Source organism: Sus scrofa, chromosome 2 (genome assembly GCF_054392235.1).
Source record: "Sus scrofa isolate SSC_HxYL_T2T_F1_AM1 chromosome 2, Sscrofa_HxYL_maternal_Yorkshire_Landrace_v2.0, whole genome shotgun sequence".
Taxonomy (NCBI): Eukaryota; Metazoa; Chordata; class Mammalia; order Artiodactyla; family Suidae; genus Sus; species Sus scrofa.
The window spans coordinates 6,975,894-7,003,852 of NC_139384.1; the positions used below are offsets into that span (position 1 = coordinate 6,975,894).

Genomic DNA, 27,959 nt, shown 5'->3' on the forward strand with positions numbered 1-27,959 from the left:
TTTTTGTTGTTGTTGTTGTTGTTGTTGTTGCTATTTCTTTTGGGCCGCTCCCGCGGCATATGGAGGTTCCCAGGCCAGGGGTTGAATCGGAGCTGTAGCCACCAGCCTACGCCAGAGCCACAGCAACGCGGGATCCGAGCCGCGTCTGCAACCTACACCACAGCTCACGGCAACGCCGGATCCTTAACCCACTGAGCAAGGGCAGGGACCGAACCCGCAACCTCATGGTTCCTAGTCAGATTCGTTAACCACTGCGCCACGACGGGAACTCCAGGTCATTTTTTTTTTAATCTTCATGGTTATTTCATTCATTCCAGGCACATAAACTGAGTGCCTACTATGCGCAGACCACTAACAGAGCACCTACTATGCACAGGCCACCATACCAAGGAAAGATAATGACCTACCCCTCTGTTTAAGGAGCCACTGGAGTGAGATCAGCATGTAAATTGACCATTACATCATAGTGGGGAGGAGGGGTAGAGGGCATCCTGGGAGCCCAGAGGCAGGCAGGGGAGGTCAGGGAGTGCTCCCTGGAAGAGGTGACTTCCAAGGTAAATCTCTTTATTTTTTGGCTGCGTCCAGGGCATGTGGAGGTTCTGGGGCCAGGGATCCAACTGGCACCATAGCAGCACCTGAGCCACAGCAATGACAACACTGGATCCTCAAACTGTTGAGCCACTGGGGAACTCCCCATGGTAAATCTTTTTTTTTTTTTCTGTCTTTTCTGGGGCCACACCCACAGCATATAGAGGTTCCCAGGCTAGGGGTCTAACTCGAACTGTAGCGCCGGCTTACACCACAGCCACAGCAATGCGGGATCTGAGCTGTGTCTTCGACCTACACCACAGCTCACGGCAACACTGGATCCTTAGCCTACTGAGCGAGGCCAGGGATTGAACCTGCAACCTCATGGTTCCTAGTCGGATTCATTAACCACTGAGCCATGACAGGAACTCCCCCATTTTTTTTTTCTTTTTAGGGCCACACCTGTGGCATATGGAGTTTCCCAGGCTAGGGGTCTAATTGGAGCTACAGCTGCCTGCCTACACCATAGCCATGCCAGATCGTTAACCCACTGAGCGAGGCCAGGGATTGAACCCCCAACCTCATCATTCCTAGTCGGATTCATTTCCGCTGTGCCACGATGGGAACTCTGCCAAGGTGGATCTTAAAGTATGACCAGGCACGACAGCCCCTCCACCTTTCAAGTACACTGATCCGCTGGGGGCTGTGGATTAAGAATAACTTGAATACAACAGATCATGTAGCGTGTAGCTGAATGCGAGGGCTGAATTCTTGGGAGGGATTGAGGATTTGATGCATCAATGCCAAGGCCTTGGGACAGCGTTTTGGAGAGGCTCATTCAAGCGCTGTTCCAAGGCCAACCTGCTGAAAGACTGACCTTGGCAACGTGGCAGATGCAGTGGTTCCTGCCCAAAGAGTGATAGTCCTACTTCCTCCCTAGATTGTGCCTTTCCTTGGGCTGTAGGGGGCTGAGCGACAAACTAATTAAATTTCTGGCAACTCTAGGAGGAACGGATGAGATAAGGAAACAGGCCCAAAGCTGCCCCTCCCGAATCTAATCTGAGTTCTGATGAAGATCAGGGTCAGGGATGCAGGCGCATGTCCAACATCTGGGCTGGAAATGGATCAGGGCTCAGAGGGATGCTCTGCTACACCAGAGACTGGTCCCCCCGCACGGCTTCTGAGAAACTGAACCACATCCCATTTCTGTGAAGTGGAATCCCTAGGGCTGCCAGGGATGGGCGGAGGTCTCTCTCCATTGCTCTGAGTCTGGCTTCATCATTTTCCCATCAACTGCCTATTGAGCATGTACCACCCGAGAGGCCCACTGCCCTGGAGACATGTGTCCGTGGAGGATGTAAGTTACACACCGGGAAGAGCTTTAATCACATGAGGCAGGAAGGAGTTAATATCAATCGAATGAGCACAATGAGTTCTGGACCTTCCAGGAGCCAAGCAGGCGGGGGCTGTTCCAGGGACAACCAGGGTGGAAGTGGCACACTAACCCTGCAAAGACACAGCATTTTCACGTGGACAGGAATGAACAGAGAGGTGTGAAGGAGGAGATTCTGGGATGGGAAAAGAAGACAGCGCTTCCTTCGGTCCCTGGGCGCCGTAAAGCCCGCTGGCTGCCGCTGGCTGGTCCTCTCCAGCAGCCCCAGCCCTGGTGTGGGCGGCTCCCTCTCCCGGGTTTGCAGAGCCACGGCAGTCCTCGGCCCGTCCTGCCCCCGTCAGCGTCAGGAGAAGCTGGACACCGGGAGAGGTGGTGCGGGCAAGTGCCAGGCTGTTGGCAGCTTAGATGGTTTCTCTGAGGGGAGAAACCCCCAGCTGCTGAAGAGAAATTTCTTCACCCTTCTCTTCTGCATCTTTCCCGGAAAGGCCCCCTTTGACTCTGTTGAAATGAAAAAGGCAAATGGGAAAATGGCATGAAAATGGGCAGGAGGCGGCGAGAGCAGGTGTGTGAGCAAGAGTGTGTTTGGGGGAGTTCCCGTCATGGCGCAGTGGTTAGCAAATCCGACTAGGAACCATGAGGTTGCGGGTTCGGTCCCTGCCCTTGCTCAGTGGGTTAAGGATCCGGCATTGCCGTGAGCTGTGGTGTAGGTCAGACACAGCTCGGATCCCGCGTTGCTGTGACTCTGGCGTAGGCCGGTGGCTACAGCTCGGATTCAACCTCTAGCCTGGGAACCTCCATATGCCGTGGGAGCGGCCCAAAGAAATAGCAAAAACACACACAAAAAAAAAGAAAGAAAAAAAAAAAAGAGTGTGTTTGGGGAGGTCCCGTCATGGCGCAGTGGTTAATGAATCCGACTAGGAACCATGAGGTTGCAGGTTTGATCCCTGGCCTTGCTCAGTGGGTTAAGAATCCGGCGTTGCCCTGAGCTGTGGTGTAGGTTGCAGACACGGCTCAGATCCTGAGTTGCTGTGGCTCTGGCGTAGGCTGGTGGCTACGGCTCCGATTCGACCCCTAGCCTGGGAACTTCCAAATGCCGAGAGAGCTGCCCAAGAAATGGCAAAAAGACAAAAAAAGACAAAAAAAAGAGTGTATTTGTACCCAGTATAGGAGCTGTGTCTCCACAGTCCCAAAGTCCCCAAGGAGGGTGGAGGCGCAGCGGCCCTTCCTCTAGTCCTCGCGGGGACCTCTGTGGCCGTCCTCCCACTGTCCCTTCTGCTCTCTCCTGTTCCCTTCCTCAAGTCCATGGCCGGCAGAAGCTGGCCTGGCTGGTAAGAGCCAGATTGGAGAGGCTGCAGAGTTGCAGTGTCTCCCAATGAGGACCTGAGGCCAGACACACACCCAGGTCAACCCAGCTGGTGAGCGGGGTTGTGGGGTGGCCAGGCTCAGTTCAATCACGGCTGCTGGGCCAGCTCTCCTGTGGACCAGGGGCACCAGTGAAGGACGGGGCTCTGCCAGTGTCCTTCTTCCCCCACCCCAGGTAGAGGTCAGCCAGCCTGGGAGGTGTGCAGGGCCGGGGGGGGGGGGGGGCGGGTGTGTGTCACTGGCACGAGCCTCCCAGTGGCCCGAGGGCTGCCCCCAGGGCTTTCTGACCTTGACCTGATCCAATGCTGCTGCTTCCTCATTGAATCCTCTAGTCTCGGGAATTACTGTGTTCCCACCTCCTTCCCTTTGTGTCCTCCTCTAGCGAAAAAAAGGATTGTTTGTTTTTCTACATATATTTTTTTTTTGTCTTTTTGCTATTTCTTGGGCCACCCCTGCAGCATATGGAGGTTCCCAGGCTAGGGGTTGAATCGGAGCTGTAGCCACCGGCCTACGCCAGAGCCACAGCAACGCGGGATCCGAGCCACGTCTGCAACCTACACCACAGCTCACGGCAACGCCGGATCGTTAACCCACTGAGCAAGGGCAGGGACCGAACCTGCAACCTCATGGTTCCTAGTCGGATTCGTTAACCACTGAGCCGCGACTGGAACTCCTGTTTTTCTAATTAATCACCTTGGTTTTCACTATCTTCTTGTTTGCACTCAACACAGCTTGCCAAGTTCTCCTGTTCGGGTTCAGCTGGTTCCATTTTTAGAACTTTTTCAATGTTCAAAATAGGTTTATCGCTACTTTTACCTTCCCTCCTCTGTTTCTAACCTGTTTCAATGTTTAAGCCATTTTTTTGTGAGCGATCACGTCTTAACATGATCACAAACATTTTTCTCATTCTACCTGCCTACACTTCCGACCTTGGGTTCACTCCATTTTTTTTTTTTTTTTTTTTTTTGGTCTTTTGTCTTTTTAGGGCTGCACCTGTGGCATATGGACATTCCCAGGCTATGGGTCCAATCGGAGCTGCAGCTGCCAGCCGACACCACAGCCACGCCAGATCTGAGCAGAGTCTGAGACCTACACCACAGCTCACAGGAACCCCAGATCCTTAAGCCAGTGAGCAAGGCCAGGTATCCAACCTGTGTCCTCATGGATATGAGTCTGGTTCCTTACCACTGAGCCACAACAGGAACTCTGGAGAAAAATTTTAAATGTAAAGCAGCCAGAAAAAAAAAATAAAACGTCACTCATACTTGGAAGCAACCACTATCACCAATACAATACGTATTTTTCTCTCTTTCAAGCCTATTTTTTTTTTTCTTTTTTTGTCTGTACCCTTGGCATATGGAAGTTCCTGGGCCAGGAATCAATCGAATCTGAGCCCCAGCTGTCACCTACGCTGCAGCTGCGGCAGTGCCGGATCCATATCCCTCTCTTTCGAGTCTTTGTTTCTTGACATAATTAGGAAAATATCAAATGTAATTATAAATACTGTTTAGTAGCATAGTGTCAACATTCCCCATCCCACTAAAAGCTCTTCATCAACATTACTTTTTCTCTTTTTTTTTTTTGTCTTTTTGCCTTTTCTTGGGCCGCTCCCAGAAATGGAGGTTCCCAGGCTAGGGGTCAAGTCAAAGCTGTAGCTGCTAGTTTGTGCCAGAGCCACAGCAACACCAGATCCTAGCCTTGTCTGTGCCCTACTCCACAGCTCAGGGCAACACCGGATCCTTAACCCACTGAGCAAGGCCAGGGATCGAACCCGCAACCTCATGTTCCTAGTTGGATTTGTTAACCACTGCGCCACAACGGGAACTCCATCGTCAACATTACTTTTAACTAAAGCACAATGTACAGTGTGTCCTAATTTATTTACTTTGTTGCCTATTTGGAGACTTTACATTTTTTTTTCTGGTACCTTAAGCATGGTGATGAATATCCCTGTAAATAAACTTGGTTCAGGGGAGTTCCCGTTGTGGTGCAGTGGTTAACGAATCCGACTAGGAACCATGAGGTTGCGGGTTCGGTCCCTGCCCTTGCTCAGTGGGTTAACGATCCGGCATTGCCGTGAGCTGTGGTGTAGGTTGCAGACGCGGCTCGGATCCCGAATTACTGTGGCTCTGGCGTAGGCTGGTGGCTACAGCTCCAATTCAACCCCTAGCCTGGGAACCTCCATATGCCGCAGGAGCGGCCCAAGAAATAGCAACAACAACAACAACAAAATAAAAAATAAAAAAAAATAAACTTGGTTCAGATTTCAGCTTTTTTTTTTTTTTGTCTTTTTAGGGCCGCACTTGGAGCGTATGGAGGTTCCCAGGCTGGGGTCGAACTGGAGCTGTAGCTGCCAGCCTACACCACAGCTCACAGATCCTTGACGCACTGAGCAAGACCAGGGATTGAACCCGAGTCCTCATGGATGCTAATTGGATTCATTTCCACTCAGCTTACTTTTTTAGGGTAGAGTCCTGGAAATGCCATTGTTGCTTAGAAGAATGTGAAAAGTTTTCCAAGTCATGATCTGAAATACCAAAGAATCTTCCAGAAAGGTTGCAGGAATTTCCTCCCTGCTACCCACATAGCTAGCTCCTGCAGTGACTGTTATTTAGTTTGAAAAATTCTCCTCAGTGGATTATTTTTTTCGACCACACCCACAACATGCAGAAGTTCCCAGGCCAGGGATCCAACCTGAGCCACAGCACTGACAATGCCAGATCCTTAACCCACTGAGCCACCAGGGAACTCCCCTCAGTGGATATTTAAAACAGGACACCTCCTGGTTTTAACTGCATTTCTTTGAGTATGACCGAGGTGGGTACTTTTCCTCTGTTTACTTCCTATTGGCATTTCCTCCTTTGTGAAAGTTCTGTTCTTACATAAAAGGATTTTCTTGAACAGGGTTAGTCAACTTCTCCTTTGCTGTGTTGTTCCAACCAAGTATGGCATAAAGCCAGCTGGGTTGCAGTGGCTGACCTCAGGACCATACCAGGAATTCAGACCTTTTTGAAGAAACAGTATCTGGTCTTGTGATGAATGAAGGACCTGGGAATTTACATAGAAATAAATGATGTACAAATGGACTTTTGTTGGCCTGTGAAGTAAGTCTGGAGGAAGTCCAGTTTATCTGTACTTCAGGAACCGTGTTACGATTGTGTTACAGCTAATCCCTCTTGGCCTGCCGCCGTCTTGGGGTTGGGTAACTTGAATCTTGGAAACGGGCATTTTTTTTTTTTTCTTTCTTTCTTTCTTAATCTTTAACATCCCAGGCCTGTGACTGGCGCTCATAATTATTTAATGAGATTAGAAATTGAGAAACATGAGATGGACTGAGGAGTTCTGAATTCTTATTGTTCAAATACCTGAAACTCCAATTGACTGTCTCATGGAGAGAAGCCGTCCCTTGCCTCCTCTTCCCCAACGTCACCCTTTTTTCCAACAAACCAACACACATTCAGTTGTTTCCATCTCATGTTCAGGTGGACAAGAATGGTCAGGAAGAACCTCTGACCCCTGAGCAGCTTTGAAAGCAGAACAACCCGCATAACAATGAGCACCTCGCTCCTAGATCTTGGCTCCTAAATATCATTCTCTGCTAAAATGAACCAGGAGACTCGGAGAAATGACACCCACCATCAACCAAGATGAGGGTGAAATACACAAGCAGGTAATTCACAACATGCGGTTGCCCTGGTCAAGTCTGCACCTCCCCTTGGAGGCAGCCCCTACCAATAATGTTTACACAGTTTATCGAAAAGGATAGATTCATGGTCTGCCTCTGGTTTACCAGGTTACAGAACCTGGTCTGTTACCTGCTCTGTAACCTGTGCTTGGCTTCTCTGAGATCGAGATGCCTCATGTCCATCCTGCTGGCTTTGTGACGCAGGGGTGAGTCGCATCCTGGGAACTGCGGGGACCCTGGGAGGAGCACCTGGGTGCCCTGGGCCTTTCGGATGTTTGCCTGCATCGTGTCCTTTGTCTTTTGAAAGCTGTAAATGAACGCGCTTATTTCAGGCTTATTGTGAAGTCTTATTAGTTCTTCCAGTCATAAATCCATGTGTAGCGGTTGGAGTCATGAAAGTCAAAGAGCAGAGGCCCTCCTCCAGCCTGAAAGTGATGTGACAATTAAATGCCACGTGAGATTCTAAACTGGATCCTCTTGCTCTGTAGGACATTGTTGGGGAAGACTGCCGAGCCTTGAATGAGGTCTGAGGATGAAATGGTAGTCGTAGAGCAACATTAACTTTCTGACTGTGATGGTTATGTTGTGCTTAGGTAGGAGAATACCCTTGTTTGGAGAAAATACGTATGAATGTATGTGCATTTTTTCTCTTTTTAGGGCTGCACCTACTGCATATGGAGGTTCCCAGGCTAGGGGTCGAATCAAAGCTACAGTTGCCACAGCAACTTGGGATCCAAGCCTCATCTGGAACCTCCACGCAGCTCATGGCAACGCCTCGGATCATTAACCCACCGAGCGAGGCCAGGGATCAAACCTGCATCCTCATGGATACTAGTCAGGTTCTTAACCCAGTGAGCCACAACGGGAACTCTCACACGAATATATTTGAAAGAGATATCAACATATTTCTCCATATTTGCAGCAAAAAAAGTTTTGTCCAGCACCAGAACTTCTGTTAAGGTTGAGATTGTTCCAAATCACACACACACACAATTTAAAAAATAAACAATAAAATCAATACAAAATATGCAACCACTTTGATGAGCTTAAGCGAGCTTCCTGTTTTTCAGCTTGTGTGAGCTCTTCCTCACCCTTGAGAGGAAGGGACTCCTTACAGCACCAGCTAGAACAGACCCAAACAGCTGCAAATTGTTGTAAGAATGGCTTGCTGTCAACTACTTCTACAACAAAAATTACTTTCAGTAAACGGTCTCCAAAATTCAATTGGTTCATATCCAGTTACAACATGCTGTAGTTTTATAATCGTTCCCGACAAGGTCAAAGGAAACGATGTTACCCCTAAACTAGAATTTCATCTGGCATTACTTGGATTTTTCTATAGCCAGGGTAAGCAAAATCTGATTTTAAAAATGCCCAGGCCAAACCACTACAGTGGTTCTCTCTGTTGTATTTGGGGAAGACACGTCTCCAATTTTTTAAAAAATGTATTTGGGGCCCTCGGGCAACATCTCAGAGCAATTGCAAACAGGCTCTGGATTGAGTCATTGACACATACTTTTCCAGCCCCCAGAGCACCTGGACCTACATCTGTCTTGTGGGATGAGTGTAGGTTAAGAACAAAGGGAAAAGCATCCCAGACAGAGGGAACAGCCTCGGTGGTGGCCAGGTTGATCATGGGCAGGCGTGCAGGGTCAGACCCTGAGGGTTCTGTAAGATTTCTTTTTTTATCCTCAATGCACAAGAAAGCCAAGGAAAGGCTCTGATGAGAGGAATGGCCTGATTCTCCCTCCACGACAAGCCTTTCCCACCCGTGGTGAATAAAGAGGAGACGGTCTGAGGCTTCTGAAATTGTCCGGCCAAGAGATGGTGGTGGCTGGGAGGAGATGGTGCCATGAGGGTGAAGAGAGTGGGCAGATTCAAAATATATTTTGGAGGGACCATGGACCGGACTCGTCAAAGGAACATATCCTTGAGCTGAGTCCAGCCTCCGTCCATCACTCACGTTAGACACAAGAGGCTGATGGGACTCTTTGCTTCGTTTTAATTGTTTGGCCACCCCACGGCACATGGAATTCCCGGGCCAGGGATCAGATCTGAGCCGCAGCTGTAGCAACGCTGGATCCTTAAACCACGGTGCTGGGTCGGGGATGGAAGTTTCGTCCCAGTGCTCCTAAGATGCTGCCCATCCCGTTTGTGCCACAGTGGGAACTCCCATGGGGATTGTTTTTAAGAGACGCAAGCACAGCCCACCCACACAGGCCTCTGGGGACAGATGGGTTCAGCTGTGGGGTCAAGCTGGACCAGCTCTCCCCCAATCCCCGCCCCCACCCCACCAAGACGAAGGGTCTTCACTGAGCCCACGTTGCTGAAAAATGCTTTGAAAAGCCTTATCAGGTCCCCCTGGTGCTTGTTTTAGAATCATTGTCAAAGACACTGCTGTCTCCTTGCACAGGGACCTCCCCGAGGAGACCCATGAAGGAAAAGTCTTCCAGTCCTAGTTCCACAGAAAAGGTTTACTTTCTCCGAGGAACTGGTATTCCTAGTCCTCTTTGAAAAAAAACCATTAACAAAATCTCCCTTTCTGTTGCTAGGATGCTGGGGGCAAAACCCCTGCCCACCAGGCAACCCACACGGGCCTGTCTTTGCTTCAAACTGCGGCCCCCCCCAAAACCATCACCCCACTTCTCTGCCAGGTTTCGATTCAATGCATAGTTCTGCTTTTCCTGTTACACAGTTCATTCTTATTTTTGTTTCTCCATTCGCTGCGGCAAGCCGAGCCTCGGAGATGGAGGCGGGCAGGACGCTGGGTCTCAGGAGGGGCTGTCACTGGCCCACAGTGTTTTAGCAGCAGCTGGAGGACACTCAGCCTGCAGCCTGTTTGCCCCCAACTCCCACCCACGGCCACGGTGCCCAGACGCCCCTTACCTCCTCTCCATCGCCTCGATGGTCTCCAGCAGGGGCAGGTTGCGCGTCTCAGCCAGAAAGCAGACGGCCAGCCCGGCCAGGATCGAGGTGGCCCCAAAGCCCATGGGTGGCAGGACAGCACTGAACTCCCCCAGCATGGTTACCAGGGGCGCCGCCAGGCCCCCGAGTCGGGCATTGACTGAGGCGAAGCCCATCCCCATCTGCCTGTTGGAGGAAAGTGGCCTGGTCAGCAGCAGTGGCCGGGACCCCCAGAAAGCCTGGGAGTGCCAGGTCCTGGGTGGCAGGGGCAGAGCAGGGCAGAGAGAGGGTCCTGCTTCAGCAAGCCTAGCAGGCATCAACCTGGAGCCAGGGCCTCCCCCACGCACCCACCTGATCTCCGTGGGGTACAGCTCTCCTGTGAACAGGTACACGCAGATGAAGGAGCTGGCCAGGCAGCCTTTGCCCAGTGCCGCCTGGGCCGTTCTCAGCATCTGCATATCTGGGGAGAGGGGAGGCAGCGCTGGAGGGGAGCCCAGAGCCCGAAAGGGGAGCAGAGAGGCAGAGGGGGGCAGGAGGGGATGGGAAGGACTCAAGAGGAGTCGGGTGGGGGAGAGAGGCAGAGGGTGCGCCTCAAAGCCTGAAGAGGGAGGGGGGCAGTGCTGGGGGAGGGGGATACGGAGCCTGGAGGAGGATGGGACTTCGCCGGCTGGGACCCGGAAGCCCCACACTGCCCTTCTCTGACCTCTGCCTCCTTTCTCTCTTATTTCCATTTGTCCCCAAGGACGGCCGGCAGCCGGGACAAGGTGTGGAGTCAGGCCTGGGTTCACATCTCAGGTCTGACCCAGCTGGGTGTCGCCGGTCACTGTGACTTAAGCTGGCTGAGCCTCCCTAGCCTCATCACTAAAGGGGGAAAAAGGCCGGCACCTGCTTCATGGGCTCGTTGTAAGGTTGACGATAAGCCGTGAGTGTAAAGTGCTCAGTGGCATTGGAAGTTTGCTGCTCTCACTGTGCTGCTGGCTATCAACAGCAAACATTCAAGGCCCACCCACGCCCAACGTCAGGGCAGTGGTCGGAGAAATTATGGCACATCCTCTGGATTTGGTGGCAGCTGTGGCTGCACCCTGGAGTCGGGTGGGGGTGGATTTTATAAAACACCTACACCTGGGTCCTGCCCCATCTCCATTATATCAAAGCCTTGGCAGTTCCCGCTGTGGCTCAGCAGAAGTGAATCTGACAAGCATCCATGAGGATGCAGGTTCGATCCCTGGCCTCACTCAGGGGGTTAAGGATCCGGCTTGTGGTGAGCTGTGGTGCAGCTTGCAGACGAGGCTCAGATCCCACTTTGCTGTGGCTGTGGTGTAGGCCAGTGGCTCATGTCTCCAATTTACCCCCTAGCCTGGGAACCTCCATATGCCATGGGTGCGGCCCTAAAAAGACAAAAAAAAAAAAAGCCCAAAAAACAAAAAGAGACTCTTAGGGTCAGACTCAAATTTAGGTATTTTTGTAAGGGTCCCCAGGAGAGTCTAATGTGCAGCTAGAGTTGAAAAACACCAATCAGGTGAGATATTCAGTAGTAATAAAAAATTAGTATCATGAAATATTTATACTAACAGGGATAAGTATATTTATGTTACCACATGTAGTGAAAAAGGATATGCTTTATGTATATGAATATCTGTACAAATATACACATAATCTTATTTATATCGTATATATATATATATCTCAATTATGTCAAGTATAAAACCTACAAATAGGAAAAAAGATTGGAAGAAAATATATCCAAATACCAATATAATAATCTATCTATTTTACAGAGGAGGAACTGAAGCACAGAGAAATCAGACAACCTGCCCAAGGCTGTGGTGGCAGAACTGGGGTCACAGCTGGGCCCTCGGCTTAGCACATGCTCAGAGCTCTGGTGTACCATCCTGGCTTCTGGCTGTAATCACTGGACAATTAAAAAATTTTTTTTAATTTTATTATTATTTTTTTTTCTTCTTAGGGCTGCACCCATGGCACATTGAAGTTCCCAGACTATGGGTAGAACTGAAGCTGCAGCTACTGGCCTGTGCCGCAGCCATGGCAACTCTGGATCTGTGTCGCCTCTGCCATCTATACCATGGCCTGTGACAATGCCCGATCCTTGACCCACTCTGCGAGGCCAGGGATCAAACCTCAAACTGTGAGGTTCATTTTTTTTTTTTTTTTTTTTGTCTTTTTGCCTTTTCTAGGGCTGCTCCCACAGCATATGGAGGTTCCCAGGCTAGGGGTCTAATCCGAGCTGTAGCTGTTGGCCTACGCCAGAGCCACAGCAACGTGGGATCCAAGCTGTGTCTGCAACCTACACCACAGCTCACGGCAACGCCATATCCTTAACCCACTGAGCAAGGCCAAGGATCGAACCCACAACCTCATGGTTCCTAATCAGATTTGTTAACCACTGTGCCACGATGGGAACTTCTCAAATGGTCAGGTTCTTAACCCAAGGAGCCACAACGGGAACTCCTGGACAATTTTTAAATACTGAGGTTTGGGTTCCGCTCTTTGAGACTGATTGCACTGGCCCAGAGCCCACGGTTGCTGGGGATCGTCAAAGGTCTCCAGGCGGTGCTGATTACAGCCAGCTTTACAAACCACTGTTCCAGGGCCAGCCGGTCAGGTTCAGGCCCTAACTCCTCCGTGCTTAAGATGCTGCCTGGCCAGGCTCCAGGTGGACACACGCCAACCAGCCCTCTGCCTCTCCTGGGTCAGTCTAATTTCCCTGGCAAGACACTTAATGTTTTGAGGCCAAAGACCAAATCTTTTTTTTTTTTTTTTTTGCTCTTTAGGGCCACACCCACAGCATATGGAAATTCCTAGGCGAGGGGTCGAATTGGAGCTGTAGCCACCTGCCTACGCCAGAGCCACAGCAACGCAGGATCCGAGCCATGTCTGTGACCTACACCATAGCTCACAGAAAAGCCGGATCCTTACCCCACTGAACAAGGCCAGGGATCGAACTTGCGTCCTCACTCATCCTAGTTGGATTCGTTAACTGCTGAGCCACGAAGGGAACTCCAAGACTCATGTCCTTTATAGATGCTCCATCTTGACCCTGTTACTGGGTCCTAAATGCTTAATAAAAACTCTGCTAGTGGATTGTCATTTTCTTTCCAGATCCAGAAGCACATCCCTGAGCTTTGTTTCATTGTTGTGCTTGTTGCCACCAGCCCCCACACCCCGGAAGCTCCCGGGACGTCATGGCAGAAGCGGATGGCTCACCTTCTGGGACAAACATGTTCCCGATCACCATAAGCCCGGCCAGGATGAGGAAGGAGGCCACGGTGGCCCGGCGGCCCACGTGAATCATGGTGGTGGTGGCCACCAGCATGGCCGGGACGTCTATCATCCCGAACAGGACCTGCACCAGGTACACGCTGAGCCCAAATTTCTGCAGGTCCATGGCCAGCCCGTAGTAAGCCAGGGAGTTGGAGAACCTGGGAGAGGCAGCAGAACGGTCCAGCTTCATCCCGGGGCTCACTGTTCTGGACCCAGGGGAGGGCGCCCAAGGATGGATGACGCCAGACTCCTCTCTCAGGGAGTTACACCCCCCTGACTTTGCAGGATACCCCCTCCTGGTCTCCAAAGGCTCTAACGTTGGCCCTGGAGCCTGGGACCCTCCACCCACATCCCTTTCCAACCACCTGCTCCCCTGAGTCCATGGGCTCCGAGTGGGCGTTTCTTTCCTGGTCAGCACCGCTCTAACCGCTGCACCTCCAGCCTTCAGTGGCTGATCTGGGCATCATATCAAGAGTTGGAGGAAGTAAATGAGAACCTTCCAAGAGGCTCCTCCAGGGAGTTTCTGCTGTAGCTTAGCCTGTTAAGAATCTGACTAGTATCCATGAGGAGGTGGGTTTGATCCCTGGCCTTGCTCAGTGGGTTAAAGCTCCGGTGTTGCTGCCAGCTGCAGCAGAGGTCACAGATGTGGCTCGGATCCAGCATTGCTGTGGCTGTAGTGTAGGCTAGCGGCTGCAGCTCTGATTCTACTCTGGCCTGGGAACTTCCATATGACTCGGGTGTGGCCTTAAAAAAAAAAAAAAAAAAAAAAAAAAAAGAGTCCCCCATAGAACATAGAACCCTCACTGTGTCTCCCAAAGGTCACTGAGAAATCTGCCCCGAAAGTAGCTGCTTCTGGAGTTCCCATTGTGGCTCAATGGAAATGAACCCAACTAGTATCCACGAGGATGTGGGTTCGATCCCTGGCCCCACTAGTGGATTAAGGATCCAGCTTAGTGAGCTGTGGTGTAGGTCTCAGACACAGCTTGGATCTGGCATTTCTGTGGCTGTGGCTGCAGCTGCAGCTCCAATTCCACCCCTAGCCTGGGAACTTCCATATGCTGCGCCTGCAGCCCCTCCACCCCAAAAGATATAAAGAGGGGAAGGAAGGAGGGAGGGGGGAAGGAAAGAGAGAAAGGACAGAAGGAAGGACAAAGAAAGAAAGAGAAAAGAAAGAAAGAAAATAGCTGCTTCTGCCAAGAGAGTTTATGGTCAAACTGACTGTAAAGGCCTGGAGTTCCCACACTTGGGATCTTCACAAATGTATTTATTTTATTTTATTTTATTTTATTTTATTTTATTTTATTTTATTTTATTTTATTTTATTTTATTTTATTTTATTTTATTTTATTTTTTTAGGGTCACGCCTGCAGTATATGAAGGTCCCCAGGTGAGGGGTTGAATTGGAGCTGCAGCCACTGACCTACATCACAGCCACAGCAATGCCAGATCCGAGCCTCGTCTGCAACCTACACCACAGCTCACGACAATGCCGGATCCTTAACCCACTGAGCGAGGCCAGGGATCAAACCCGCACCCTCATGGATACTAGTCGGATTCGTTTCCAATGTGCCACAATGGGAACTCCCTATATCTCTTTCTTTCTCAAGCCAAAAAGGTCCCTTTTTCTTTTTTTTTTTTTTTTTTTCTTTTTGTCTTTTTAGGGCTGCACCAGCGGCATATGGATGTTCCCAGGCTGGGGTTGAATCGGAGCTGCAGCCACTGACCCACACCACAGCCACAGCAACGCCAAATCTGAGCTGCACAGCTCATGGCAACGCCAGATCTTTAACCCATTAAACGAGGCCAGGAATTGAACCCGAATTCTCATGGACACTAGCTGGGTTTGTTACCACCGAGCCACGATGGGAACTCTGCCCTAGTTTCATCTCTAGGTGAGAATGACCTTCCAAGCTCAGGAAGAGAAAGCCCCACCCGTACTTAGTTATGTTAAACCGGTATAGTTCCCGTTAATCCAAAATGATACATTTCTCCTCATGGCTCCTGGGACCACTATGTCCTGCATCATTGGAGATAAAACACAGAAAAGTCCTGTCCAGGCCACGTGTACTGTCCATCAGCAGGAAGATGAGGCTCTGAAAACAAAGACAAAATTCCCACTTGCCTCCTAGTGCTCTTATCACTTATCACGAGACAGAGTTTTTTGCTGTTGCTGTTGGATATTATTGTTGTTATTGTTATTATTATTCTGGCTGTACCCATGGCAGGAGGAAGTTCCTGGGCCAGGGATCAAACCCACACCACAGCAGCAACCCAAACCACAGCAGTGATAATGCTGGATCCTTTACCAGCTGAGCCACCAGGAAATTCCTATTATTTTTTTTCCTATCATTTTGGAATAAACTTATATTCATAAAAAAGCTGGAGTTACCCTATTGGTGCAGTGGTTAACAAACCCGACTAAGAACCATGAGGTTGCGGATTCAATCCCTGGCCTTGCTCCGTGGGTTAAGGATCTGACGTTGCCATAAGCTGTGGGGTAGGTTGTAGATGCAGCTCAGATCCCTCGTAGCTGTGGCTGTGGTGTAGGCTGGCAGCTGTAGCTCTGATTTGACCGCTAGCCTGGGAACTTCCATATGCTAAAGGTACTGCCCTAAAAAAAATCCAGGAAATTCCTGCCTCTTAACTAATACACTACACTGCCTATATGTTTCTGAATGGCTTGAAAAAAATTCATCATGAATACACATTGTTTTGTAGTTTAAGAAAAAAGCCAGTAAAAAAAAAAAGTTTATGGAAGGCATTTAATTGGAGTCGCTTGTAGTTTGTGAAAGTTTGCCACTTCCTCTGTCTCCCAGGAGCCCTTTTTGACCTCCAGGAATATATGCCCCTACCTTATCCCAGAGACCCCTGTGGGGCTGGGAGCATAATTTTCTGGATGCTGTTGGTAGGTCCCAGTGTGGGAACCGAAACGCCCAGGGATGGGCTCCGCCGCTAACTCTCCCCCGCTGCTGGTAAGACCACCACCCTGATCCATCACTATGCTGCTAAAAAGGGGCCCTAGCTTACTCTTTCCAGAAGGATCTAAGAGGGGACTTTCAACCCTGGAAATCTGAATGCATGATTTGTTTCTTCCCAGGAGAAAGGGGACAATGACCAAAGGGGCTCGCTCGCTGGCCAATGAAAGCTGTCCCTTCCCTGGACTTGGGTTCTGAGGAGCTCCCAGGCTGCCTAGGAGCAGAACCACCCTGCAGGCCACATTGTTGGGGCAGTCCAGGGGACAGTCCTACACCCCAAGGCACAGGGGACACAACCCCAACTCAAATCAGAGGTGACTCGTTACCTGGGAGCTTTCCCAGGGCCAGGTGTGGGCTTACATGTCTTAGTTTTTAATCCTCACAAGGACCCTAGGAGCAGGTGCCTAAGGAGGAAACTGAAGTACAAGGTTGACTGGCTCTCGGTCACCTGGGACATCTGGTCTACCTGAGCCCAGCTGGTTACCACTGAAGACAGTGCCAGGTCTGCTCCAGAGAGCAGGTCCTTCATAGCCTGCATTTCGTTCTTCCTTCCTCCCTTCCTCTCTTTCTTTCTCTCTCTTTCTTTCTTTCCTTTTTTGTCTTTTTAGGGCTACGCTAGCGGCATATGGCGTTTCACAGGCTAGAGGTCTAATTGGAGCTGCAGCTGCTGGCCTAGGCCGCAGCCACAGCAATACCAGATCTGAGCCGCATCCGCAACCTACACCACAGCTCATGGCAACACCGGATCCTTAACCCACCGAGCAAGGCCAGGGATTGAACCTGCCTCTTCATGGGTGCTAGTCAGATTCCTTTCCACTGAGCCATGATGGGAACTCATAGCTTGCATTTCTTACTTCATAAATATCAACCCTATTATGTAAATGTCCATCACATCGGGTCAGCTGAAATTAAAATGGTTGCTTTTTTTTCCTTTTTATGGCTGTACCTGCAGCGTGTGGAAGTTCCCAGGCTAAGGATTGAAGGCCTATGCCACAGCCATAGCAACACAGGGTCTGAGCTGCATCTGCAATCTATGCTGCAGCTTGCAGCAACACTGGATCCTTAACCCTCTGAGCGAGGCCAGGGATCAAACCCATATCCTCAGAGAGACAACATCAGCTCCTTTACCCACAAAGCCACAGCGGGAACTCCTCGTCTTTTTTTTTTTTTTTTTTTTTTGTCTTTTGTCTTTTTAGGGCTGCACCCGTGGCATATGGAGGTTCTCAGGCTAGGGGTCAAATTGGAGCTGAGGCTGCCAGCCTACACCACAGCCACAGCAACTCAGGATCTGAACCACGTCTGCAACCTACACCATAGCTCATGGCAAAGCCGATCCTTAACCCACTGAGCAAGGGCAGGGATAGAACCCACAACCTCATGGTTCCTAGTCGGATTCGTTAACCACTGCGCCACGACGGGAACTCCTCTTTATTTTTTTAAATCAGCCTCTTACTTTAGGATATGCCAGCTTCCAATCTACGCTAAGAGGTAAGGGTTGCCTTTGTCTTTTTATCCATTTCCCACCTTTATGCAGTTAGGAATTCCTTCCTGCTCATCTGGCAAACTCTAATAACCATCTTAAAAACCACCTAAATGCTGTCTCCCAGTGATGCCCTCGGCAGCCCCAGCTGGCTGGAAGAAAGACTACTGGGACCCTTTCATACCTCATGGAATTTCCCTCTCTGCCCTTTTCTGGACATACAAGTGTTTTTCCAAAGTGAAACGCTTTCCAGAATCCCTTGGAGAGCACCCAGGGCATAGCAGGATGGGACAAGGTGCATTTTAGAAATGATGCCTCAGTGATTCCAAAGGTGTCCCCACCCAGATGAGACCCACTTCCCAGATGTGGGGTCCCCAAATCAGCATGGATGTCTCATGCATGACCATACCTCAGCACCCAGCAGGGGACCAGAGGACCCTGGATGCTCAGAAAGCACTGGAGAAAGGGCGGGGAATGGGACTAAATTCACAAGGCCCAGAGTCCTGTTGTGGCTCAGCAGAAATGAATCCATGAGGATGCAGGTTTAGTCCCTGGCCTTGGTCAGTAGGTTAAGGGTCCGGTGTTGCCATGAGCTTGGGTGTAGGTCACAGATGAAGCTTGGATCTGGTGTTGCTGTGGCTGTGGTGTAGCCCGGCAGCTATAGCTCTGATTCTACCCCTAGCCTGGGAACCGCCATATGCTGTGGGTGCAGCCCTAAAAAGACACACACACAAAATTCACAAGGCCCTTCAGCTCGCTGCAGTAGGTATACGAGTTTGTCAGTGGGGTTGGTGAGAATGCGCATTGGTTCAACCACTGTGAAAAAGAGCGTGGCAGTTCCTCAGAGAACTGAATAGAGAACTACCATACGATCCAGCAATCCCACTCCCGGGCATATATCTGGACAAAACTGCAATTCACGGCTTTCCCATTGTGGTTCATGGGTAACCAACCTGACAAGTATCCATGAGGATTCGGGTTGGATCCCTGGCCTTGCTCAGTGGGTTAAGGATCCGGCATAGCTGTGAGCTATGGTGTAGGTCACAGCCGTGGCTCAGATCCCACGTTGCTCTGGCTGTGGCGTAGGCTGGCAACTGCGGCTCCGATTTGACCCCTGGCTTGGGAACCTCCATATGCCATGGGCGCGGCCCTCAAAAGACAAAATAAATAAAATATGGCACAAATGAATCTATCTACAAAACAGAAACACTCACAGACATAGAGAACAGACCTTTGGTTGCCACGGGGGAGGGCGGAGGGAGGAGGATGGACTGGGAGTTGGGGGTTAGTAGGTGCAAACTATTACATTTAGAGTGGACCAGCAATGAGATCCTTCTGTTTAGCACAAGGGACTATATCCAGTCTGTTGAGATAAAATATGATGGAAGATAATAGAGAAAGAACTTATGTATTTGTAGGTCTGGGTTACTCGGCTATACAGCAGAGACTGGCACAACATTGCAAATCGACTATAATTTTCTTTTTCTTCTTTTTTTTTTTTTTTTGTCTTTTTCTAGGGCCACTTCCTGCTGCACACGGAGGTTCCCAGGCTAGGGGTCGAATCGGAGCTGTAGCCACCAGCCTATGCCAGGGCCTCAGCAACGCGGGATCTGAGCCACGTCTGTGACCTACACCGCAGCTCATGGCAACGACGGAGGCTTAATCCACTGAGAAAGGCCAGGGATCGAACCTGCAACCTCACGGTTCCTAGTCGGATTCGCTAACCACTGTGCCACGACGGGACCTCCTATTTATTTATTTATTTATTTATTTTTTTAAAGGAGTTTGTCAGTGGGGACAAAGGTGTGTCCTTGCCTCAAGTCAAAGTCATGGGCATGAACCAATCACCTACCACACCACCATGAGACAGCATGTGACCTTACGGATGGCCGGGGTTCGGAAGAGGTCCAAGACCGAGCTGGAGGTGCGAACACTGGCAAACTCACTCTGGATGTAGGCGCTCACCACCTGGGCAAGGAAAGTTTGATCAGCAGAAGGGCGGGGTCTGGGATCCCCTTCCCTGCGGGGTATTCCTTCATTGTGGAGAGCAGGGCCAAGGTCCAAGTCCCTGGCCGGATGCTTGACCAGGCTCCTCCCCATCCTAGGATTGAAGCCACTCGCTAGGCCGTCTCCAGGGCTTTGAGATGAAGCGGAGGCTCCAATGTGCGTCCCAAGGCTCCTGGGCTGCCCACTGATTCGGCTGAAATAAGCACCCGTGCTTCCCCTCCTGGCATTGCAAGACCGGCTGCACAAGGGGTTAAGAGCACGGGTTCCAACTGGCTCTGCCACTTCCTGCTGCGCGTTCTTAGGCAAACTACCTGCGTTACTGTTTCCCTGTCTGTCCCCTTCTGGATCCACAGTGTCGGGTAACTTGATAACCCAGACCTCAGTTTCCTTATGCGTAAAAGTGAGGCACTAAATGAGATTGTGTTCTTAAAGCCCTTAGCAAAACAGGTGGCAACTACCTTACTATAAGTGGTATTTATAATAAAGGAGCCTTTTTTTATTGATTCTTTGATAATGTCTTTGAATTTTTTTTTTTTTTTTTCTTTTTGCTTCTTAGGGCCACACCCGAGGTATATGGAGGTTCCCCGGCTAGGGGTCAAATCAGAGCTGTAGCCACCGGCCTACGCCACAGCCACAGCCACGCCAGGTCTGAGCCTCATCTGTGCCCGACACCACAGCTCAGGGCAATGCAGGATCCTTAACCCACTGAGCAAGGCCAGGGGTCGAGCCCGCAACGTCATGGTTCCTCATCAAATTCATTTCCACGGCACCATAGCAGGAACTCCTGAGTTTTATTTTATTACCTTATTTAAATTTGGGCTGAATGTGAATGGGTTATCTCCCCATTGCACAGACTGATAGACTGATGAACCAAGTGGTTAAATTATTTACCCCAGATCACATGTTCAGTGGATAAGCCTCTTTGCTGCACTGGGACTCTTCTTGCTCTGTTTATTCTCAGCCTGTTTGCCTGGATGGTGGGTGAGTCCCAGGAAGCCACCAAATCCTAAGACAAGACTGGAAACCACTCCTCCCCTTCCGCCCACTGGACCCGCCTACCTCCTCGGTCAGCCTTTCTCCTTCCTCCTGTCTCCCATTCATTGCAGCCACCTTCCGCAGGTTCTGCAGAGCCAGCTGGGACTTCCCGTGAAGGAGGAGCCACCGGGATGACTCTGGTAGCCACCTGGGACCAAGAGAAGGATGAGGAGTGACCCAGGGCTGGGCGGAGCTCATGTCGCCCCCGGAAACCCAAGTAGACCTGCGCTCATCATTCAGACCCCAGGAAAGGTGAAGCCTCCTGCTGGTGGTAGAATCACAAAGACTGGGGGATACGCGGCTTCCCTTCCACGCCACACATCAGTTAGGGAATCTCTGGAGGGTCCTTAGAGACGACATAGGACTTCGGATTTCCACAGATCTGTTTTTGCTTTTTGTGTTGTCTTTTTAGGCTCTGCAGCCTATGGAGGTTCCCAGGCTAGGGGTCGAATCGGAGCTACAGCTGCTGGCCTACACCACAGCCACAGCAATGTGGGATCTGAGCAGCATCAGCAACCTACACCACAGCTCACAGCCAGATCCTTAACCCACTGAGCAAGGCCAGGGATCGAACCCGCGTCTTCATGGACGCTAGTCCAGTTGTTAACTCACTGAGCCACAATGGGAACTCCTCCAGAGATCTGGTTTTGAACCTGGTTCTCACTCCCGTGTGTGGCCTTGAGTAAGTCATGGACCCTTTCCGGGCAGTCTCCCAGCTCCCCTCCTATGATAGGCTCTGGATTTGGGGGGGTTGAGGGGCCGTACTCTCGCATGTGGATTTTACCAGTCCAGGGGTCAAACCCACACCAAAGCAGTCACAATGCTGGATCTTTAACCCACTGATCCACTGGGGAACTCCGATTCCAGGGTTTTGTGAGCTGCAAAGGAGCTGATGGAGGCAGAGCCCTAGGTAGGTTCTGGAGGCCCCACTAATGCAAGGAGCTTCCCCACAGCCATGCTTTGTCCTCGTGAGCCCGGGACCCCCCGTGAGCACAACCCCCTTTGTGTCCCCACCACATCCAGCAAGCCCCAGTCACTGTGCACCCTGAGCCTCCCCTAGGAGGCAGCACAGGTGTGCCCTCCCCGACCCTGCTCTGCGCAGGACATACCAAGAGTAGAGGAAAAAGATGAGGAAAGGAGCAGAGACGGCAAACTGCAGCCACCGCCAGGGGCGGATCAGGTACGCCACTCCGGCCAGGATGAGCTGACCCAAGGTGAAGGCGTACCCCAGCAAGACCCCCGCCACGGTCCGGCCCCGCGTGGGCATCCACTCCACGACTGCGGAGAAAGCACAACAGGCTTGGTGAGACTCATCACACACACGGCTAATGAATTCACCTTGTCCCTTTATAATGATGCTGTGGCCCCTGGAAATCATTCTAGAGACCCCAGTGCAAAGGCATCCTGACCTCAGCCCTTACACTCAGGTGAACTCCTGGCGGACCAAAAAACTAAATCTAAAAACCACCGTAGGAGTTCCCGTTGTGGCTCAGCGGGTTCAGAACCCGACTAGTATCCATGAGGATGCAGGTTCAATCCCTGGACTCACTCAGTGGGCTAAGGATCTGGTGTTGCCGAAAGCGGCAGTGTAGATCACAGATTTTGGCTCCTATCTGGCGTTGCTGTAGCTGTGCCGTAGATCGGCAGCTTCAGGTCCAATTTGACCCCCAGCCTGGGAACTTCCATATGCCACAGAGGTGGCCCTAAAAAGACAAAAAAAAAAACAAATAAATTTAAAAATGAGGAGTCCCTGCCTTGGCGCAGCGGGTTGAGGATAAGTTGTTGTCTCTGCAGTGGCTCGGGTTGCTGCTGAGGCGCGGGTTTGATCCCTGGCCTGGGAACTTCCATATGCCGAGGGTGCAGCCAAAAAATAAAAATAAAAAAAATTTAAAAAATTAAAACCACAGTATTAGAAGAAATTGGTAAGGAGTTCTCTGGTGGTCTGTTAATGATCCAGTGTTGTCACTGCTGTGGTGTAGGTTTGATCCTTGGCCCGGGGAAATTCTGCATGCCGTGGGTATGGCCAGAGAAAGAAAAAAAAAAAAACACTCATTGTAGATTTTTCTTTTTTCAATCATAGAGTGAAGAAAAGCTTTTCCAAGAATGGCACAAACACAGAAGCAATACAAGGAAAAGACCAGCAATCTTGACCTCATAAAAATAAGAAGTGTTTGCATTAAAAACCCTACCATATGCAGAGTCATAACATCAGCAAAAAAAAAGACAAAGAAAAAATTGCAACTCAAATAATAAAGGTGAATTTCCTTAATATTGGAAGAATTTTTTTTAATTAAAAATTTTTTTAATTTTCTGCCTTTTTCTAGGGCTGCAATGGCGGCATGTGGAGGTTCTCAGGCTAGGGATCTAATTGGAGCTATAGCTGCCGGCCTATGCCACAGCCACAGCCACAGCAACGCGGGATCCAAGCCGCGTCTCCGACCTGCATCACAGCTCACGGCAATGCCTGATCCTTAACCCACTGAGTGGTGCCAGGGATGGAACCCACAACCTCATGGTTCTTAGGCGGATTCATTAACCACTGCGCCACAACGGGAACTCCCTGGAAGAATTCTTAAAAATTGGTAGCAAAATGGAGTTCCCATAGTGGCTCAGCAGAATTGAATCCAATGAGGAACCATGAGGTTGTGGGTTCCATCCCTGGGTTTGCCCAGTGGGTTACGGATTCAGAGTTGCCATGAGCTGCGGTGTGATTTGCTGATGCAGCTCAGATCTGGAGTTGCTATGGCTGTGGTGTAGGCCGGCAGCTGTAGCTCCGATTAGACCCCTAGCCTAGGAGCCCCCATATGCCTTGGGTATGGCCCTAAAAAGCAAAAAAAAAAAAAAAAATTTGGTAGCAAAATAACCAATAAACCAAAAGAAAAATGGGCAAAGGATGTGAACAGCTGGTAGAAAAGGGAATATGATGGCTCTTAACGACATGATTTTTTTGCAGATGGCAAAACTTGGAAATAATCTAAACGTCTGTCCACGGAGCACTGGTTAAATAAAGCGGGGCACATGCTTACGAAGCAAACCAGTTTAACGGAAGAACGTGCTTCTTTCCAGTGAGCAGCTCACAGCAAAGCCAGATCCTTAACCCACTGAGCGGGGCCAGGGATCGAACCCGAATCCTCGTGGATACTAGTTCAGTTCGTAACCTATTGAGCCACGATGGGAACTCCCAAAGCCAATATCTTTAATGCCCACCAGGCCCAAGGGTCTGCCCCCTGTTGTTTTGACCTGAGTGTCACCCAGCCCAGCTTTGCTCCAGCGACAAGGACCTCCTTGCACTTGCGCCCATTAGACACCCCCTCCCCCCTCCCCCTCTTCCAGCTTCAGCTCAAAGTGACCTCTTCTCAGCCAGGCCTGTCCCTGAGCCCACAACACTGCAGACTCTCCCCGGCTCCCCCTTCCCGGGGCCTCTCTCATTCCCTATCTGGCCTTTACTTTTCCTCTGCAGCTCTTATCGCTTCCGACACCCTCCACAGCTCACTTGTTTGTGTGGTTTGTCTGTCTTCCCACAAAAGAATAGACTTCACGGAGCGGGATCTGCTTTGTTACCTGCACCTAGTAGTGTGTGTGTGTATGGGCTTGTGTGTGTGTGCGGGTATGTGTGTGTACAGGTGTGTGTGTATGTGTAGGGTGTGTGTATGTGTACGGGTGTGTGTATGTATAGGTGCGTGTGTGTGTGTGGATGGGGTGTGTGTGTGTGTGTGTGTGTGTGTGTGTGGATGGGTGTGTTATGGAGGTGATTTCAGCAGGAGATGGATCTTGGATGGACATTCCTGCCTTCAGATTCCACAAGCTGTGGCCAGACGCCCACCCCAAAGAATGAGGTGGGTGGGCCATGAGCCCCCTCGATGTCCTGACATGGGGAGGGAGGCGTCCAAGTGCGGCCTGGTGCATATTCCAATTCTCTGAGCCCAAGGCTCCCCCCACCCTGGGGTGAAAGATCCACCTTGTCTTTGGCAGCAGAATCTGATCCCTCAGATCCGCCCTGAAGCCTAGAGGAGACCTCAGCAGCAAAGCACACAATTAGAGGGGCACACAGACAGGTGGCGCTCCTGAGTCCAGGGTGGGCTTCCCCGGCCCGTGGTACTCTCTGCCAGAGCCATCTGGGAGCTGCCTGGAACCAGCCTGGGGTGACGACTGACCCTGTCACTGTGGGGGTGGGGACATTCCCCCTGGCACCCAGAAGCCCGGGTCTCCACCGTGGCACGAAGGAGTCACCACCTTTGCATCCCCGGGAGACCCCGCCCCTATTGGAGCCACATCCTCTCAGGCCTGGTTACCGCCCTGAGGACAACTGAGTCTCACCTCGCCTCTGTGTTCCCATACTGGGTCCTGCACTGAGCCTGGCACACAGTAGGTCCTTATAAGTGGTTATTGCTGAGTTATACGCAGGAGACGAACCCCGCCCTCTCAGCTTGCAGATGGGCAAATCACAACCCGGGGTCCATGGGTCACTGCTGGCAGGGCCACTGCCGAGGATCCTGGTCACCTGAGAACCCTGGTAGGAGGCTCTGAGTTGAGGTCATCGGCTGAGAATCCCAACACAGTGAAACAGGAAAGACCTATCGCGATGAGGCTGCCCTCCCCCCTTCCGAGAGCCCCCTCCCCGCCAAGGCGCTCCTTGGCCGGACTCACCCAGAGAGAGGGAGTTTAGGATGATGCCTGAGAAGGTCATGCCCATCAGGAACCGGAAGACGCAGTAGGCACCGAAGGAGCCGAAGTACGCCGTGGCCGCCCCCGAAACTGCCAGCTGCAGGTAGGACCAGACCAGGGGGGCCTTGCGGCCCAGCCTGAGCCCAGCCATGGGCACAGGGTTAGGGTCCTGGGGTGGCAGCAGCATCCCCCAGGGGGTCGTGGAGGGAGGGTAGGAGGAAGCTACCCCCTCCCCACGTTTGAAAGCTGCTCTTCTGTAATAGAAGCGCACTGGCTGAGACCCAGGCACTGGCAGAGCCAGGGAGCAAGAAGCATGGAGTGGAGGAAGTGTGAGGATGAAGAGATGTGTTTCTTCCTGCGTTCTTTTTAATTTTGTTCTTTTTAGGGCTGCACCTGCAGTGTATGGAAGTTCCCAGGCTAGGAGTCGAATCAGAGCTGCAGCTCCCGGCCTATACCACAACTACAGCAATGCCAGATCCAAGCCACATCTACCACCTACACCACAGCTCATGGCAATGATGGATCCTGAACCCACTGAGCGAGGCCAGGGATTGAACCCGTGTCCTTATGTATACTAGTCGGGTCATTACCCCTGAGCCACAACAGGAACTCCTTATCCTGCATTCCTTCACTCAAGGAGTGTTTCTGGTGCCCTCCCAAGACCCTAAAGTCCTAGGCTTGGGGAAAAGCAGAGATTCTGCAAAGACACTGAGGCAGGTGCAGTGTCTCATGAGAAGGACGGTCCCTGAGCCAGTTTCTGGTGGGAAGGAGGCCTCGAACCAGAACTCACAGCGGGGAGCCCTCGGTGGGGGTGGGGGGCCCAGATGGATTGAGCAGGACCCCAGGGTCAAGTCTTCATTGAACTGGTCATGTTGGGGAAGCAAGGGTGGGGCGGGGGCTGTTACACCTCAGAGGGGTCCGGGGCCAGGAAAGCAGGGCCGGAGCACTGAGCCATTTGTGAGACTAGATGTCCAGAGCCGGAGCGCCAGCTTGGCCAGGCGGGCAGCACGTCCTGTCCCCACACCCCACGATATACCCAGTCCTTCCTTCCTTCTGTTACACGGATGTCCACTGACCACCTCCAAGTGTCAGGCCTGAGCTGGAGGCTGGTGACAAACCAGACACTGTGGATAAGATACAGGCTCCTACACAGAAAGGCTGGATGTGTCATAACATGGGGTGACCGGGGCTGTGATAGGATCTGGGTCTGCCGTCCGAGAGGGACCCCCAGAACTGAACAGTGAGAGGAGGGGCTTCGGGGAGGGGAGAGAGAGGGGAAGAAAGGGAAAAGATGATGGAGGGTCTAGGGGGCCAGGGAGCCGACTCCTCAAGCCTGGTGTGAGATGCGTTCCCCCCGCGTCTCGCCATCCTCATGGGCCTGGGAGCTGTGGCTCGTCCACAGTGGGATGCAGCCTGGATGTGGGCAGGTGACAGGTACAGAATCATGTGTACCAGTCATTTTATACAAATATGCCAGCATTTGTATAGCAAAGGTGGGGCAGAGCATATACACACATTTGCTTGGATTGTATAAAATCATAAAGTCTCTCTGTAAGATACATAGAAACCAGGCTGCTTCCAGAAATTACTGGAGTGAGAGACGGGGAACGCTTTCTGCACATTTTCTTGTACCTTCCAGAATTTTTATTTATTTATTTATTTTTTTTTAGCGCTGCACCTGCTGCATATGGAGGTTCCCAGGCTAGGGGTCGAATCAGAGCTGCATTTGCTGGCCTAGGCCACAGCCAAAGCAACGCCAGATCGGAGCCGTGGCTGTGACCTTCACCACAGCTTGCGGCAACACCAGATCCTTAACCCAATGAATGAAGCTAGGGATCAAACCCGCATCCTTGTGGATACAAGTCGGGTTCGTAACCCACTGTGCCACAATGGGGACTCCCTTCTGGAATTTTGAACCCTGTGAACGTATCATATGTATTATCTGTTTTAAAATACATGGATACACTTTAATAAAGAAAAATTAAGAAGCTCAGGAGACTGGGACCCTCACCCCCGAAGGCTCACCTGTCCGCAAGGCTGCCAAACACAGCAGCGCCCACCAGCACCCCGGTCATGTAGATGGACTGAGCCAGGTCGCGGAGGGTGCGGGCCTCGCACACCAGATCCCACTGCAGGGGTGGGAGGGATGCTCCAGTCTTGACCTCTGGCGGCAGCACCCACCCCCACCCCAGACCACCCCAACACCCCGGCCCCCTCTCACCTCCGTCACAATGGTGGATGGGAAAACGCTGCGGTCGTAGACCCAGCCGTCGTGGCAGCCCTCCGTGGCCGCCCCGTGGACAGAGGCGTTGGGGCTCAGAAGTGCCCACTGAGGCTCCGTGAAGCGCCGGCACGGCTCGGGGGCCCCAAGCCGGTCCAGGGGTACCGTGGCCCTCAGCCAGGCCCCTGAGCCATTGTCGGTGGCCACCGTGTGGTTGACGGGACTTTGGCAGTGGTGGCGGGGCACGGCGGCCGTGAAGTTCTGCAGGAAGTTGTGGCAGGCCAGCAGGCAGCAGGGCAGCAGCAGCAGGGCAGTGTAGACCAGCTGGAAGCGACCCACGCCACCCAGGGCGTCCAGCAGGTCTGTGAAGGCCATGGCCACGGACCTGACCGGAGGCTCAGCCTGCAGAGCCTTATGTAAAG

At 51.4% G+C, this 27,959-nt stretch overlaps 1 protein-coding gene across 1 annotated transcript; it reads right to left on the reverse strand.

Moving 5' to 3' along the window:
* Positions 1-27,927, reverse strand: LOC100514149 (solute carrier family 22 member 20). The gene is made up of 10 exons (XM_003122540.4): positions 27,538-27,927; positions 27,342-27,445; positions 25,299-25,453; positions 21,761-21,929; positions 20,676-20,799; positions 19,462-19,577; positions 13,098-13,312; positions 10,224-10,332; positions 9,855-10,058; positions 1-2,419 (listed from the first exon to the last, which is right to left on the reverse strand). Exons 1-10 carry the CDS (start codon positions 27,910-27,912, stop codon positions 2,323-2,325), a joined length of 1,668 nt encoding a protein of 555 aa, XP_003122588.2. The 5' UTR covers positions 27,913-27,927; the 3' UTR covers positions 1-2,322.
* Between the last annotated feature and the right edge of the window lie 32 nt (positions 27,928-27,959).